The 19168-nt window shown below is 36.7% G+C and overlaps 1 protein-coding gene across 1 annotated transcript in view; it reads right to left on the minus strand.

Moving 5' to 3' along the window:
- The window catches only part of CSMD1 (CUB and Sushi multiple domains 1), a 1308402-nt gene that overhangs the window by 186755 nt on the left and 1102479 nt on the right, over positions 1-19168 (minus strand). The window contains exons 34-37 of the mRNA XM_072855145.1: positions 12169-12372; positions 10945-11069; positions 10209-10305; positions 2739-2843 (exon numbers count right to left, since the gene is read on the minus strand). Of these exons, the coding sequence (XP_072711246.1) occupies positions 2739-2843; positions 10209-10305; positions 10945-11069; positions 12169-12372 (531 nt within the window). The remainder of the gene's footprint in view (positions 1-2738; positions 2844-10208; positions 10306-10944; positions 11070-12168; positions 12373-19168) is intronic.

The following is a 19168-nucleotide window of genomic DNA, read 5'->3' on the forward strand; positions in this document are numbered from 1 at the left end:
AGGAGACAAACTCCTAAGCTCTTTTTTATAATTCCATTCTATAAACTTTTAAAACACATATTTGAACAAGAACTGAAAACCATGTACCCTCTTAAGTATCGCAACCAATTGCCTGCATCCTACATACATCCAAGTCCAGCTCTGTCCTCTAAATGAACACATTAAACATAGATCTCTGGCCTCACAACAGTGGTGTATTCTTTATACATCTGATTTTAGTGCTGTACTACTTTTTATAAAATGTTTAAATACAAGCTGAACTTGAATGATTGACCATTTTTCCTGGTAATTAGAATGCTGATACAAATCCTGCTACAGCTGCTTAATTAGTCTTATTAAGTAGAACAGCCTTAAAAGTAGATATTAAGGACCCCCACTATGACTATGTAGATGTTCAAATTCCTGCAAGAAGATGAAAGAATTGAACTGAGGCGTCTTATACTATAGCTGAATGTTACACCTGCAAAGCATTTTACTTAGAAAGACTGTGAATCTAGCCATCCTTTTCCTTTGCTTTTATCAAAAGTAGCTGATGTTCTAACATAGTATTTCACGTCGAATGTTTTTTCCCAGACATCAAACATTTTTGTGTTTTCTTTAGTAAGACAACCCCTCTACAAAAGGACATTTTTATTCAAAATTTTAGATTGACTTCTGAACCAAAGGTATTTATTTTTCCAATGCTGCTTCAAACACTAGGTGACCAAATGATCACAGGCCTCAGAATCCATAAACACTAGCAATACCTGCATCTGGTTACACAGAAAAGCATTTCCTTCTCTGCTTCTTTCTTTATCTAAAAAGGTGACTGCTCAATATAAAACAGTAAATTCTTGCTGTGGGGATTTGCTCAATTTCTGTATTCAGAGACACACACAGATGTACTGTACTCCTGCTAGCCCTGAAGAGACCATATAGCCACATAAGAAAGGAAATTATTCTTTCCTGCCAGACTATCAACAGAATAGTTAACTAAGCTCTGAATGCTGAATGTTGCTACCTTGACCTGTACTGAGTTACCCTTCTGAAAAACCCTGGCATTGAAATATTGGAACCACTGAGGTTAATAGATGCTATAACAGAGCACAGTTGTGGGACTGGCAATCAGGAGACAAACAAAAGCATAAATCCAAGAGACTGTGCATGCTCCCAAACACTTTTTACTTGTTAACAGAACACATTTCTTTCAGGATTCACACGGATAATAAAACTGATACAGTAAAAGATAAAAATTGATCTTAAAAATGTTCATTGTACAGCAGCTTCGTAAATTAATACTTCTTTACACTTCATATGAAATTATTCTATCACTGCAGGTTAAGGGGAAAGGCTTGAGGAGGAGAACAGGCTGACCAACTGGGGAGGAGGGTTCCCCAGACAAAAAAATATAACTTTGTCAAAATAACAGATTCTGAAAAAATTCCTACAGAAGTAATAGTCATATTCCCATTCTACATCATCATTAGAATGGTTATATTAAAAAAAACTACAACATGCTTGCATACAAATACTTGAAATAAACAGGTAACTAAATGAAAACATGACTATCTTGTGGATTATGTTTACTTTAAAATATTTGTTATGAGCTGAAAATCTGGTCTTTCAAAATTCTGTACATATTTATATTTTATACAATTTTTAATCTCAAACCTAAATAGAGTTTATTAAAGATCATCCATATGTTTATTTACTTATGTGCACTTCTTAAAAAAGATGAATAACAATATTAACATTTTTAGACATTAATATTGGAATGCATGTACTACAAAACCGAACTCCATTTTCAAGAAAATTCTTGAATACCCTTTGTAAGAAAACAGAGCACATTCATGTTCAAAAATTAAAGAGGATTTACTTTGTGGCCTTCATCAAAGCATTAATCAGACTGTTAACTCATCATCACTTTTTTTTTAAATACTAGGATATTCTTAGCAATAACTATTTCCAGTTAAAAACAATACTATGCAAGCACATGTACTGAATTTACTATATTCTGTAGTATTTAAAGGTTTTGAGAAAGTTAATAACACAAACATGCAGATTTGAATTCAATATGATTACGTGAGGTAATCCATTGAGGGATTAACACCAAACCTTTGTATTTTAGAACCAAGCTGCTCACAAAACATATAAAAAGTTGATATATTGCAGAATTTGCCATTAACATTCTTAGTTAACATTAACTATTCTGCTCATACCACCAGTGATTTACCAAGATAACTGTAGTGTTTTCTTGTAGCTCTGGGATTATAATGTTTTTTTTGCAATTACAGCAATTTGTTGAGGGAAAAGAATTTGAAGGAAAGAACATCAAGGAATAAATATATACATGTATAAATAGGAAAAAAAAAGTTATCTGTTATGTTTTTTTCTATTTCCAAGCAGTGAAACTAACTCTTACTTTTTTTGTTACCTAAATTTCAGAACTAAGCTGAAATAAATTGAAAAAAAAACCCACAGCATAATTAAACCCGACATTTTTAAAATGTTGGTTTGAATTGCCAGGTTGATTTGTTATATGCTGCTAATTCATGAAAGCTGGTTTTCAGCAATTTCAAATGTTGCTTCATTTAAAATTTCAGATTAATAGATATCACTTATATCAGGTTCATGCCGAGTAGACTTTGGCAGTCGGGGAAGAAATAAAAAAAAACACAAAAGAAGAATATAAAACCTTCCTTTGCCTTTCCATATACATGCTTTTTGCTGAGAAAGTTTCAAATAGCAAGCAGTCTTACTTTTGTATTCCAGGTGAAAACCGGCTGCTGCCACACTAATGTCAGAGTGAAAATGCAGGTAAAGTTGATTGGAGGTGCTATTCAACAATGCTGGAACAGTTGTACCTGGAAAAATAAAAGTTATGGAATAAACTGTAGCATGCTGATATATCAAAGTTTATATTGAAAAGACATAACCAAGACTGAATCAGACAGGCTAATTTTCTCATTATGTGCATGGAAATCTCAAACATTCTGCTATGTTCTGCCTTGTTTTCTCCTGAAGCTGCAAGAAAATTTTGATTACAAATCATGATACCAAGAGGCTATATAAGTATAATCAAACAAGATCCCATCACGTTCAGATTAAACTTTATTGACTTGGATAGAAAAAAGAAATGTAAACAAAAAAAAAATCACATAATTAAAGGATTTGATTATGAGATCAAGCTCAACTGCCATTTGACTTTTTTACACATGTATAAAAAACCTGCAGCACAGAACAGAGCAGTCCATATTTTTTCTCTGTCTGCTCCACACCTTCTTCCCACAATAATATTTCAACCACTTATCCTAATTCTGAGGGTATGACAGGAAATGAAGAACAGGTGCAACACTTTAAAAAAAAGAAGACATACTAGCTTTATTTAATTCAAATAACTGTAATAAAATTGTGTGCCACTGACTTCACTGTGCAGTAGACAACAAGCTTATCACTAATCCCAGGCACATTCTTTGCCACTAGCATTGCTAAGTCTGACACAACATTTTCTTTGTTACCACCTGACTACTACGTAACTCATTTTACAGTATAAAGCTGGAACATCTACTGAGGCTAAAAATTCTATGATTACCCTCAAAGACAGTATCAAGTAGCTAATGAACTTCAACGGTGGTTGCATTTTCATTTCCTGTGGGGCATTTGCTGTTTCTATAGTAACTGTGAGCAGTCTAGGTATGAGCTTAAAACTTGGTCTTAAAAAGAAATGCTGGAAAGAATTATCTTTGTAAGTCTACAGTCTAAACTAGGAAATGGTAAATACTTTCAAATCTAAAACTGTATTAAGCAAAATCTTGATATAAATGGTGAGGAGCTAAAAGATGACAAGTTGGCCTTTAAGGAAGGTTTTATTGTCTGACATGGAAGCTCCAAGTATGGAGATTCACAGACAGCGCAGAGCATTCGCATCACACAATACTTACCATAAAATAAAGAAAATAGTGAAACATCTTCCTGGAGGGAGGACTTTTCACAGTATCCATATGGAATGTGAAATACATTTAAGGATGTTTAATGTGTCTGTTCTGTAAGAATGAGGATGTTGACTCAGAATTATTACACTCCTCATTGAACAAAATTGCTCTTCTGGTAGTTTTGTTCCTTTGTAGGATCTGCTGACATTTAACAACATTTTTTTACTTCCTTAGAGGTGATATTCAATAAGATGAGAAATTATATCCTATAGTACTGTGACAAATAAACGAGGCTAGTGTTTTTAATTCTCATAATTGCCACATTCAATGGCATAGTTCAGGCTGGCAGCCTGTCACAAGTGAGGTCCCCCAGGGATCAATACTGGTCCCCACACTGTTTCAACATGAAGATGATCATGAAGATGATCATGAAGATGATCAAAGGGCTGGAGAACCTGCCCTATTTGGAAAGGCTGAAGGAGTTAGGTCTCTCCTCCCTGGAGAAGGCTCAGAGGGGGACCTCATCACAGTGTCCTAGTTGTTTTCGACTTCCTTTATTGTCAATACAGAGAAACAGTACTTAAAGGGCAGGAGCAGATTTCATGAATAATAGCTTAGGTGTGGATATCTCCATGGTAGACATCTGACACTCATATAGATGGATACCATGTTAAGACACCAGAGTCTGATTGACTTCTTAACCTCTTGATTGAGAATCTGTAATCTGGAAAACAGGGAACTCTCCTAGGAGGCAGTAAGTGTGTGTTTGTCTCCCTAAAGGCTTACGAGGGAATGAAGAGAAGTTTTCTACTTAAATTAATGTTTAATTATGATATTATTGTAGAAAATTATGTCCACTTTCCCTTCAAGTGTTAGCAATATCAACCAAGAGCAATGTATCTCATTCCAGAGATGAATACTACACTGCATGTGTGAAAGGCTGTCTAGGTATCTAAACACATTTCTAGACCAAGAATGGAGATTAATGGTAATTTTAGGCATTTCTTGGGTCAGCACAAACATAGAGCAAGGATCCCATTCTTACCTGATTTCTTTCTATATTATCATCAGAAGAGCACATTCTCCAGATGTCAACCTCAATGACTACGGTATTTGTATATTCTCTCTGTATATGTCTATACACACATATAGGCATACTTAAGTACATATACATATGTAAAAGAATGTCAGGTGTTACCCGCATTTCCAATTTTAAATGGAGCTGCAGCTACATTTAGTCTCATTTTTTTTCAGTTTGAATATACCACAGTATGGTGGTGTGCTCCCCACTCCCTGCGCAAGCAGTAACCACCAGTGGGAGTCATCCTGATAGCTGCATCCAGCTTATGCTGGACCTTGAGGATGGATGGCAACAAAGTAGCCAAGGGCCGCCCAAAGCAGTGATCCAAATGTCTTGCTGATATGCAAATATGACCATAAGTCAATCATCTTACTCCTTAAATAGTGAACAGCCACAGCCCTGGGCCCGTTGAGCTCTCCTCCACAGCAGCGGGCTGCACGCCAGGATCTCCCCTTGAGCAGGGACGCCTCCCAGGGTTACTCCTCGAGGTTGAGAGATTCCTTGCCGCAACAGATCCTCGGTAAGTGACTAATAGCATTCTAAACTTTGAAATCTTAGCTAAGTGATATAAAGGATTGATTGTGCATATATAATCCTTTAGACATAAACCGTTGACCACATCTGGGACTAGGACTGGATCTAGCCGCACCTAGACTCCTCTCTGAGAAGGAGTTTAGAAAGCAAGGGGATCCTTTTCCAGACCTCATGACTCAACGGGAGGGTCTCCCTGACAGTTTTGTTTGACCCTATCCTCTATGCAGTAAATCATAAAGTGTACCTTGCCATCGAATCTTGTTAAATAACTGTCGCATTGAACTTTGTTAACTCCCTATTCTATATCAATAAAGTGTATTTTTGGTTCTCTCTTATGAGTGAAGTGCATTCTCACTCCATCTGCGACACACAGTCAAGTGAAACACCAGTCCCAAACTAACAATTGTAAAATACTGCTGCTTTTTTGGCTTGTTTCTACTTTTTTGTTCCTTTCTGTGTATTAAGTAAAATGACCACTCACTTAAGTTCAGACTTAATACTCTCAGGAAAACAACGTGTTTGTCAAGAGTATCCTCTCACTCAGCTACTATGTCTATAACCTTCACTAAAGAGTCCAGGACAGACTTCACTTTGGCATTTTGATGAAAGCCTTTCTGGCCTTTCATCCAAGGAATTTCAGCTCTTTCATAATTCCATTCTGTGACACAATTGGCAGCACAGCATATTTACAAACGCTCGTGGGATGCCTGACAGTTATCCAAGTTTTATAAGTCTTTTTGCACTTTTGGCTTAACGGACAGGCTTCATGTAGGAACTGCCATTACTGAGCTATAAGAACAGAGCATCTCTAAATCCATTTGACAATCTTGTAGTCTTATAATAATTTCAGGCTTTAGAAGAGAAAAATATTCTTGGATTATGCCCATATTGGATTGAGGAAGTGGAAAATATAAGACTACAGCTGTTAAGGACAAGCATGGAAGATCAGACACTTGGTAGACTTAACATGCATATAACCTGATTATCATTTAATGAAACTCTTTTTTTCCTTAGCATCATATTTTTAAATAAATTCACCTCCTTCTGGAAAGCAGGATGGCTGTTGAAAAACAGGGAACTTAAATTAATTTTCCAAATGAAAAAAGAAGTATAGTTCCTCTGCAGGAGAAAAGTCAATTCCAGTTATGGCTTTTCTTTTTTTTCCTTCTGAATATAGCAAGTAAAATTCTATCCTGTTTGTAAAAACTGTGACCTTCCCAACTGAGAGAATTAAGAGTCGATCTGTGCAAACAGTCCCTTAATTTTATTAAAATATTCCAGGTATAACTTTATTATGTAAACTTGGAAACATGTCTACTCATTGTAAAATTGATCAGTAATAATATGAAAAGAATTAACTCTATCTCTCATTAATGATCCTATTTCATTCATGCATTTGGTAAGGCAACTAAGCTTCATTCATTACTCCAAAATCTGCTATACCTACACATATTCTGTAAATGGTACAGCAACTGTTGTAAAAGACTAATAAATTATTTTGATAGCTGTCTTTTAAAGGCAATGTTATTTTTATTTCCTCATGAGCCACAAGCACTACTTTGATGAATGAGTAATACCGAAAGCAAAAATAATTCCTAGGTTTCCAATTACTCCACACTGTCTAGTGTCATCTGGAAAACTTGGTCTTAAAAAGAATCAGTTTGCCCACCAAAAGGCATCACCTGTCAATATTAGGCACAGGAAACTAACCAGTTCACTATTCCATCTCATGCCAAAAGACCATGCTTGGAGAGAATCCCTCTTGGCATTCCACTTATCAGTCCTATCCATAGCAGCTTCTTTCCAAGATGGCTGTACAAAAATTCATGTATTCTGCCACCAGGAAGACAGCAGAATAAGATATCTTTATGTCTGTTAACACATGGTCTCAGGGTTTTTGTTACAGCTTTGGTTATGAAGCCCCTATCACGTTCCCCTAAAATAGCATCCTCACATCACAAGCATTACTACAGCATAAAAAGAAGAAAAATGCCTGGTATTTCTGCCATTCACTGATAAAAGATGACCCACAGGATTAATCCAAAAACGACAAGACAATATGTAAGGGCCCAGCCAGATTGCTCTAGCAGACAGCCCTTACTGGCCCTGCCCAGCCCCCTGGGGCCTGCCCCCACCCTGCCCATGGCCCAGGAACCCATTTCAGCCCCTGAGGCCATCAGCTCCTGCCCCAGTGATGCTGCAGCAGGGCCAGTCTCCAGCCCTCCACAGTCCAGGCCCCCACTGCCCGGCCATGGCCCCCCCTGAGCTGGGCCCACCCACGGGTCCACATCCCAGCCTGGCCACAGTCTGTCCCCGTCCCCAGAGAGATGCCTAATGCCTGGGACTGGGGCTGCCCTAGTGCCCCCCGCCGCTCCTGGCTGGGGTGGTGTGACGGGCCCTGGCTTCCAGGCCCTGCCTTGCCACCCCAGAGACCCCCCCTCGCTCCTGGCACCCCAACCCCAGGGAGCAGCTGGGCCCTGCTGGGCCCTGACACAAAGAAATGGTATAGCTACCTATCTTTGTAAAGTCTTCCTTAAGAAACAGACTCCAGGGAAGAAGAAACAGACTTTTCCAAATCAACTCTGTAACATAGTTTAGCAGCACAGTTTAGTAAGTTCTGAGTAATTAGTTGTACATATGTGCATCTTGAATGCTTATTTAGAAGACAGATGAATTCAGAGAGTGAATCAGAAGACAATGGTATTGTACAAGATTTAGTAAGAAAGAAATGATACCTGCTGAATTTTACCACTTATGAAATTATGCTTGGCATTTAGTTTCAATGTCACATTACTGGTTCAGTTTTGAGAACAGCAGATTTCATGTCATGTTTAAATATTCTTCATTAGGCCTTTCCCATACACAAAATAATTCTTAATTTTAAGTCTGACATTCATTACACAAAAGAGAGAAATCCACAATAAAGCTGTGCTACTCTATCTCCAATTAAATATTTCCAATACAAAAAACTGTCCAATACAAAAATCCTTTTTCAGTTTCCCTAGAAATTAGGAAGGCTTTTAAGCTAAAGCAAGATGATACACTTTTAGTATAGAATAAGAGTGTTTTGAGTCTTGAGTATTATTAAATGGAATATTATTAAATGGATCATTTAATCAGTTCTTTATCCAATGGGTCCAATATATTTGCCACATATTTCACTTGTCAAAAGCTGATTACATTTCATAATTTCTTTCTTCCTTATTGCCAATTTAATATACAGCATAGCTACTAGCTTTTAATATAAAATGTTATAGCCTTTTGTACTGGGTCTGGCTCGGATAGAGTTACATTTCTTCATAGTACCTGGTGTGGTGCCATGTTTTGGATTTGTGAACAAAACAGTGTTGATAACACAGGGATGTTTTAGTTACTGCTGAGCAGTGCTTACACAGAGTCAAGGCCTTTTCTGCTTCTCACACCACGCCACCAGCGAGTAGGCTGGGGGTGCACAAGAAGTTGGGAGGGCTGGGACAGCTGACCCCAACTGACCAAAGGGATATCCCATACCATATGATGTCGTGCTCAGCAATAAAAGCTGGGGGACAAAAGAAGAAGGGGGGGATGTTGGCAGTTACGGCATTTCCCTTCCCAAGCAACCATTATGTGTGATGGAGCCCTCCTGTCTTGGAGATGGCTGAACACCTACCTGCCGATGGGAAGCAGTGAATGAATTCCTTATTTTGCTTTGCTTGCATGTGCAGCTTTTGCTTTACCTTTTATATCTCAGCCCATGAGTTGTCTCACTTTTACCCTTCCAATTCTCTCCCCCATCCAACTGTGTGAGAGTGAGCAAGCGGCTGTGTGGGGCTCAGCTGCCTACTAGAGTTAACCCACAACACATTTTAATATGTAAATTTTGAGGTGCAACTTCAAATTATTTAATTCAATATCCAAATAAATAATATGGGGTTAATTTTTTCAGTTGATCATTTCCTTACATAATCCAATATACATCTATACTTTAAATGTTCTTGAAGTCACCAGAGAGGCAAAATTCCACAAAATGCTTTAGATACACCAGAATCAGATCAGGCTTGTGATAGAGTTCATGAGTCTGGGATACTATTCATGACTTAATCTTATATGAGGTATCTCTTTCTCTTGGTTTGGTTTATAGAACATGCTCTTTCTATAAAAATTGTCTTCTAAAAAAGGAGTAAAACTGTATATGCCTGATGTACATGTGAAACAACAAATTACATGCCTTGTTATGTCCCAGTTGTAGTAATTTGTTTTGTTCTCTGAGGTTTGGTGAGTTTGGATGAATACTGAATGCTTCATTTTTACCTCAGAAAGGGAGGCTAAAAAGGATAAACTAAGTCAAAGCTATCAAAGGAAGCTCCTTGAATGTCAGTACCAATTTATATCACTATATCCTCTCTATGGGAGGGGTAGGTAAGATAAAAGAAAGAATTTTTTTTTTAACATATTATCACCTAAATCCCACTAATCAAAGCTAAACATTTTAGTATCATATTTTCTTTTGCAAATCTCTCTTTGAATTTGAATATTACACGTTTACAGCACCTGAAATTTCCTCCCCAAAATGAGAACTTTTCATAATGATATCATGAAAGATGCAGTACAAATATACTCCTTGTGTATATGTGTGAGCAAAGACATCTTCTCTCACACACCTATATATAGACCTGTATGTTTAAATCACAGCATACCCTCACCTGAAAAGCTCCCAAGACGTGGTGCTGTCATATCTCCACCATCGTATATTTCAAGAGAGTCCCAATTATGTTCAGTGGCAAAGCTGATGACCTGGATCTGTAAAACACCACCACAGAACTTTTTAAACCAACTGGCCATACGTATTTTTAAATGTTCTACAAACAACAAAATAAAAAGAGAACATGCCCCAAAGAAAATATAAATAAGCAGATCCAAACAAAAAAACCTGAGTGAAAAAATGTAATTAAAACATTAATGTTCAATTTTTAAGTTGTCTTAACTCTTAGAAAATATGACACTAGTAAGTAAGAAGGATTTAGCACATATGTTAATGTTTGCACATATGACTATAAAGAATTACTCAAAGTGTAAATGAGCAGATAATCAAGACAGTTGCAGACCTCTGAAGTGCCTCAGTGATATCCCAGCAGATAGAAAGGGCTGGCATTTGCATACCAGATTGAAGGATCAGGACCTGCTTTCAATATTCTACACAGTTAAAAGAGAAAGCTGTTTGTTAACCATTTCTCATGCATACCCCCATGTAAAAATAAAGTAACAGAATAAAGCTAACCAAGAACAATACTGAGAAAAACAGAGCACAAATATTTCAAGTACCCCAAAAATGATCTTACAGATTGCTATTTTCTGACACTTATAGAGAAATAAACAATTACTTTTTAAAGTGAACAACAAAATAGTTAATATTCCATGCTTGACAGAATATAGACTTGCCTGAATACCTGATCCCTCGGTCACTATGATTTTCCACACACAATTCAAGCTGTTACCATAAGGTTCAGGGTAACCTGGTGAAAGAATAGTACCTCTCCGCTCAGTAAAATTCCCACTGCATGGCACTGAAAGAAGTATTATCATGAATTATTACAAAACCTAAACCACTTCAGGAAACAGAAAAGTAATAATAATTTTACTAAGCTAATTATAATAATTCTCTTTTGTAGCATAAACACATAGATGTGAAGCCATGATCTGAACTTAGAAAGCAATGTTATCTAAAATATATGAACAATATCAAGCATAAGATACGACCTGCATGAATAAACAATTCAGAAGTGAACTTCATTTTGAGTGTGTGCAGCCTAGAACAGCCTAATCATTTCTTACCTGAGAGTAACAACAAACTGTAAAGACGTAACATTAAACATAACCATGATTGACAGAAATCATGTGAACTTACCCACAGCCTAACATAGTTCCAATATTGGATCTAGCTGGTAAAGCAGTGTGGCACATTAAATATTTTTACTGTATACGCAACTGCTTCTTTAAGGTTCAAGAAAATAGAACTAAACTAAACAAAAAACCAGAATACACAGAAAATAGGACACCTACATTTATTTTTAGTACACTCTAATTAATTACAGAATAAATTCCTACAAATAGCAATGACTTTTGGATATAAATCCAAGGAGGGAGAGAAGAAAACCTCTGAATATTTAAAAAAAAAAATTGAAGTTCTAAACATTATCCCACTGCAGGTCTGTTGACACACTGAAGAAAATTAGCTATACTTAACAATGCTATTATTATTCAATGTACACTATGCTTCTACTTGAAAAAAGAAATAATCATCCTATGTGTGACAGAAATATACAAGTACTGTGTAATAAAACAGGTAAACAGACTTCTGGAGAATTAAATTCTGTCCTATATTTCAAGCTGTAGATGAGTCATGAAAATAATGAATGCTCAAGAAAATGTGCATCACACTTGTTCATATAATCTAAGTCATTATATGAAACACTATACTGCCTACCAGCCAGCTGGTAATCAATTACTTTTTGATATGGAAAACTGCTCTTTTAAATTGGGCATGACTGATATTAATTGAAGGACAGTGAATATATGTGTTAAATACTATTTCCTGAAACAGTTCCTGAATTCTGATTCAGAGACATGAGTGACAGAACAGATTACTTAAACATAATTACTTACCTACACAGCTTGGTACTGTGTCATTCCACTGAGCTAAGGCATTAGGTACAGACTGACATCGGATAGCTTTTGAGCCTTGTAGCAGATAACCAGGACTACACTCAAATCGAACAACAGAGCCTGCTGAAAACTCAGAGCCAATTCTCCTTCCATACCTAGGCTCTGGAACTGAGCTACACTGCGTATCACTTGTGCGTGGAACAGCTGCATGAAGAGAGAAAAAAAAAAAAAAAGATGCCATGAATCCAAATGACAGTCATCATCTAAAAAATAAACAGATCACTAAAAATGCTCATTGTTTCTTGTAGGACAGAGTTCAATTGTATTTGTTCCTTTTACTTGCTCTGCCCCTGTATTCTCAAAGAATGGCCTAATGCTTTCATGGCTGTTAGCCAGATTGCGGTTTTGGGCTCTGACCATGTACAGTCATGTGAGTGCCATGGCAGCTTGGAGAGCAATTGACTTTGGAAGCACATCCTGAGGCATGAGAGGATCAGTGGGTGTTTCAGCTGCCCTCTTTAATGGCAGGATACTATACCTACCACCTCTTTTACTTATTAAATATGAAAGTTTTGGCTTCTCATTGGAAGTTTCTCATTAGAAGCCAAGCAAAATATTATGCTGTAGATAATCAGATATAAAACCAATGTAATATTATACAAATATTTGATCTATCATAATTGAAGAATACTATGTGATAACAATGTACCCTCAAGGCTATTTCAGTGTTTACAGTTAACAACAATTATTTTTACCAATAATTTCTGAGAATTCATAAACCTGATGTGATACAAGAAGAGTTAAAACACTGTAAGCAACATTTAAAGAGCAAAATAATAAAATTCATTAGAAGCCCATGGGTTTATTTTCCCTTTGGCTTTGTTATTTATAACCACTTCTTTATAGCAGGCATTTCTTTGTACTTACTGACTCTTGGTATTGTGCATGTTGTTTGTGTATCAAACTTGTTCTTTCTACATTTCATTTTGCAGTTAGCTAGTAAATGCCAATTTTTTAAAAAAATATATATTTATAGAAAAAATGGTAGAAGTATAATTTGTGTGCAATATCATCTATGTTTTACACTATAATAAAATAAATGTACATTAAAAATAATCTCATCAAATATAAGCAATTTTTCTGTGTGAGTGGCATGTTCAAAACCTTTGATCAGTTTGGTTTCTTAAAGAATTAGTTTCAGGGGATCACTGCATCTAGATATGAATAAGTAACACCATGAAAATTGCCAGCTGTTTGGTCCTTAATTAACAAAGACACAGAATGGCACGGAAAAAAAAAGGGGGGAGGGGGGGTGTTTAGACTTTATTCCTGGCAGATTTTCAAACATGATGTTTCTGGCTTTTAAGAATAGTGTAAACAGAATCACAGTTTTATTTAATTTTCTTTTACATCCTTACATTTAATTTTTTTTGCTGGCCTGTAACAGTGAAGAGCAATATTTCCATCTATTCATGTGCACACCTGTACACACACACACCCCCCGCACCCCCCACTTGTTCAGCTGCCCTGGTCACTAAGTAAAAGACAAGGTATGTGGAGCCTATATATACTTATTTTCATATTGATAGCTTTATGCTTTTCTTATTTCTTATACTGTCATTTGCTCTATTCAGAATCATAATTATTTAAGTGCAGTAGTTTTAAGTACTGGTAAGTGCTCTTGAAGTTAACATTTGTTGGCAAGTTGGATACAGAACACTAATTGAAATCAATCCTATCTTAAATCTAGCATGAAACATGCAACACATTTTAGCAGAACATTGAAAGTTCTCATTTATGATTACATGATGTTCTACCAGTTTTCTGTATTGCTACTGAGAATAACAGTTAAGTTTATGCAAATATTATTGAATGTAGAGAAAAGTTTTTTCAAAGAAGGTTTAGAAATAATTGGTACTAGCAATAACAGCACAATACATGCTCTTTTTATTAATATGCAGTGGGTTGATTTGTCAGACAAGGTCATACAGGTACAGTAACACATATTTTCTTCTAAATCAGTAGGTTAGATGGTTGCAGAACATTTTAGCCTTGAAAGCTTAAGAAAGTTATAAAATGCATCCAAGATTGAAAGAAACGGTCAGAGGTAAACTAACATACTCCTGGAATGACAACTACACAATATGGCAAAACAAAAGCAAATGCATTTTTCAAGTTTTTAAAATGGTTAAATACTTTACATAGTATAAAGAAACCAATTCCCTTTCAGTAAATTTAATATACCTGCCTTCGTTTAAATAAATGGGATTTTGTGATTAAGTTTTCAATAGGACCTCAGTATCACACAGCTGTTCTGTGAAACTCGTTCATGCATACAGTTCTAACCATGGCAGGAAATTGTTCTGCAGTTGTGGAATGATAATGAAGAAATCATAGTTCAAGGATTTCACACAGTCACAGTTCTTCCTGATCGTAACCTGCAGAGCAGATGCAGTCTGCCAGGTCAATTCAACTGACCCAGCCTGCTCTTTTTTGTTCTCTTTTACTAGAACTAATAGCCTTTTTTCTATCAAACCGTCTACTGTACAAGCACTATTTTATTCAAACCTTTTTTTAATTGTATAATGACTTTACAACTAAGTGATGATGGCGGCTCACACATCCAGCCACATGACTGTCATATGTCTAGAACTACAGCTTCTACCACGTGATTAGGCATTAATCTATCCCTTGGTCAAGACTACTTGCTCAAATGGGAATTTTGGTCATGAGATAAATAATTTGCAATCATGTGATAGCAAAAGGTTCAATACATTGTTGTGGACAAACCAGTTTTGACTCAGGGAATTTCTACCTCATTATGCTTAATTTAATTTATTACCACTTAACACAAACCTCTGATCACTGATTCAGGAGTTAAGAAGAAAGAGGACACAAACAACCGCTTAAGTAAACAACTTTCCTTCCCTCTCCCCAGGCTCAACTTCAGTCAAACATCTGTCCTCCCCCTTCCTTGTCATCTCCAAGATGGAACCTATGTCCATCTTGGTTTCACCAGCGAAGTGAGAGTGAGCACAGGAGTTTGGGGTCATGTGCTCTCTTTTTGCTTCTTTGTTTTCCTCTGCTGTACTTAGCATTTTACTCATTTTCTATCCTGCTTTTTGCTTCAAGTTTTCATGTCACTCTGTTTCTTAGTGTTCATGCTACAGCGTGGGTCACCCATGGGCTGCAGTTGCTCAGAGACATCCCCCTACTGCAGAATAGGTCTTCCACTGGCCCCCAACCCCTCCAAGGTGTTCTCACTCCAGCATGGGTTACGCAGAGGCCACAGTCCCTTTAGAAGTGTGGCCCCTTTGGCATGGAGGGCCTCTTTCCAAGAGTGTGTCTCCAACAGTCCCTCCAGCATCTCCAGCAGCACTTCCGTGGAAGCATCTCTGCCTCAAAGCAGTTGTCACTTTCTTAATCTTTGAGCAGGGGCACTACATGCTCCTCTGACTGGTGGAAGTGTTGGCATGTGAGAGGTTCTTTATACCAGCTTCAGACGAAGCTGTTTGTGAGTGGCACATGGTAGCTCATGACCTCCTCCCACACAGGTCACCATGACAGCCCCCTGCTAGTTAAACTTTTAGCTTTATGTGTGCCTAAACCTTACCTGTCTTCCTAAAGGGCTATATGACCTGACTGGAAATTTCAGCATCATTCCTGGAGTATTTTTCATTCACTGTGTGGAAGAAACTCTTGCCCAGCCTTTTACGGGAATACTACTTTTCTCTATTTTTTCACCCACTTCCTCAAAAGGGAGGAAGTTTCAGAAGAAAATCCTTGCTCAGATTCTCTAACCCTCACAGGGACTCCACATCTGGAGAATCCCTACAACAGCTGTGCAAAGGTAAAGCACCCTTTTTAAGAATCAGATTAAAGAACACCCTATAATTGTCGGTAATCACAGCTGGAAATTTGGATACATGTATTTGTAATCCAAAGAGATTTTTTTGTGTAACTAGCATTTTCAGCACCTCTCGACAAAGGATGTCAAATCATCTGGTTTTGTTATAATATTGCCTTAGGAAAGTTATTTTCCTGTGAGCAGGCTATCTCTGTCATTACAGCAAATGTAGGGACAGTTTACTAACACTCTTAAATTAGTTCATGCAGCAGAAATACTGCTATGTGCTTCCTTCCTTTTCAGACTGAAAGCCACCATTTTGCTGAGAGCAGCCAGTAAGTACAACAGCCATGGCAGCCACAAACATCCATGGCTAAATTTGTGTCAGATTATTCTATTGTCAGCAGGAAACACTCAATGTCATGCTAAAATTGACATTTTGCTCAGTTTTTCACATGTTTTACTAATACTCTATTAATGTTTACAGTGAGATAAGAAATGTTAAAGTTGCACAAATAAACCATGCCATTCACTATAAAAGGCAGCATTTTTCTAGTGGTTTTTTTTTTCCTGTTTTAAGAAGAAGTGTCTTAAGAATAAATGTAATGCAAGCCAGACATAACAACAAAGTGAGGTACTCCCACACTGCTTAAAATGGGATTTAGATTTAAGTAATCCATGGCAAAATGCAGTATAGTTTCAAACATCTATGAGATGTGTTGTAAACCAGGACATAATGTGTCGTGGTAACATATATGGAAAATAATACTAACAGTCTTAGTTCTGCTTTCTAATTACACTCAGCAGGAAGTGTGTGGCTATGTATTTTACTCTTATTGCAGATTAGATCAACTTAATTGTTAAAGTCACATTCCTCTTCCATTCTTGTTCCTCTTTGTCTTTCTTCCACAGTCCTTCCTCACCATAGTATGCTAACTTTCTTAATAGTCCTCTTTAAAATCTCATTTGACCTCATAAACTAATTCATGTATTTGTATGGTAGATCAAGTAAAGGAAGAAAAGCATTAAAACCCCATACATTTTTGGGTGGTAGAAAGGTCATTACTTTGCTTTTTAGGGAAAGAACTCTCTGTACTGCTGCAGTGTCAGCTTTATAAAAATATATGCTATTGTTTCTTAGGTGATGTCATAGCAGGAAAACAAGCATAAGATAATCCTGAAAAAAATATAATTCCCAATCTTCTTAAATGTGATTGTTCCTAGCATATTTCAACATACCTGACCGTAATATTATGAAAGACTGGATATTCATTCAGCCTGATATTACAGATAACCTTTACCTATTGTATGAAATACAAGGAAATGTGGTCATCTGAGAAAAAGAAGTGAAGGCACAGATGACATATGCAGCTAAAAATAAGTTTTTGAGAAAGTGGCATTGCAAAATCCATTAAATCTGAATCAAAAGCTATAAACCTTATCTGTTGCTTGCTCAAACCAGAATGTGAAGTAATGCAAGCAATAACTTTTTTCCCCTCTAGCTTTCCTTCTAGCTTTTGCCTATAGCATTGGCAACCTAGACTTCTCAAGCTGTATCACAGGGACATTCCATTTTCTACAGTAATTATCCTCCATCTTTTAGTAAATGTTTCATACTGCTGTGAAACAAAATTGAAATCAGCCCAGTGGAAAAGTGAACAGGGAAGAAGGTCAACCTGGAATAGAGGACGATAAATAAAATGATTGACTTTGCAGACCAGATTACTGTGTTCAATGTGAGAGTGGATGTTATTCTCTGGAGTATTTAAAAGGCTAGCAAGCAGGCAGCCATTGGAAATATGATCACATGCTTCAAAAGAAGAGAAGAAAATCTCAAAATGATAGAGCTTATTAAATACCACTAGCTCATTAACCAATCTATGTATACATACATGTGTGTATTAAAAAAAGCTCTTAAGATGTATTTCAAAATATATTTAAAAACCTGGATATTCATATAGCTTCATGATTCTCCTGCAACAAATAAAGTGACTCATTTTCTGCTGCTGCAGAGAACACTTCTCATTTGTTAAAATCTGTTTCTTACAGTTACTAAAAAATAAGTGTAGTCCAAATAAATGACTGAAATGAGGCATATTATTGTGCTCACCTGGACACTTACTGTTCAACAGCAAGATGTGTGTGTGTGTGTGTATACACATATAGCTAATAGCATTGGGGCTTTGTATCACTAGGAATTCTTCAAAAGCAGCAAAAATAACTAAACACTTTAGGCGTATGAAAACCAAATAGAATAAGACAGAAAGGTGTCATTCATATACAAATGGCTGATAAGAACTCAAATGCTGAAAGCTGTTTTCTAATTCCAGAAGTTTATATTCCCCCTCTTTTCTGATTAATTGTGCATGATAAATTTAAATGCAAGTGATGCTTTTGATGTGTAAAAAGGGCAGGTACTGATATCTTGAACTATATCCAAAGCAGAGTGTGCAGTCATGGCAGTATCTTTCTATAAACACAGAAGTAAGAAGGCTTAAAAACAGCATCCAGAAGGAGTTTGAACAGTCCCAACAAGCTCCTTACAACTACGGAAATATTCTTGAAGTGAGATAGTTCTTTCCATTAACTTGCTGTGTCAAACCATGACTATGCTCCAATGTAAAAAACATGAATTTTTTTTTTTTTTTTAAATGAATCTCTATAATATTATTTAAAACTATCCAAAACTACTTTTATACTTCAATTTAGTAAAGCTGAAAAGCTAGTATATAATAAACCACAGTGTTCAATGACTGTCTCATTAAGCTTATTGGGTATATATGCAATACATCTAGTGAACTGTCCAGAGGCCCCTTTGGAACTGCATTTGTTGCCTGTACAGGCAATGGACCTGTAAGCACTGCTCCAGGTTTCACCAGACTGCAGACACATGGATCAACTTAGTGTACTAAGCTGCCTAGCAGCGTGCTAACAGGCTTTGGCATGCTGTCTCATTCTTGCATTTCAACTGCAGTGTGCAGACATGCACATAATACCTCCTCAGATTCAGTTGTGTCAGGAAGAGACCTGCAAGTCTTAACATCTGCCACCTACCCTTCAATACTGAAACTGCTTCATGGTCTCTGCCAAACCTTGAGCTGAGCTACAGATATTCATGAGGTAAGCTTGAAAGTGCCTTTGGCACTTTTACTC

This window comes from Ciconia boyciana, chromosome 3 (genome assembly GCF_034638445.1).
Source record: "Ciconia boyciana chromosome 3, ASM3463844v1, whole genome shotgun sequence".
NCBI lineage: Eukaryota > Metazoa > Chordata > Aves > Ciconiiformes > Ciconiidae > Ciconia > Ciconia boyciana.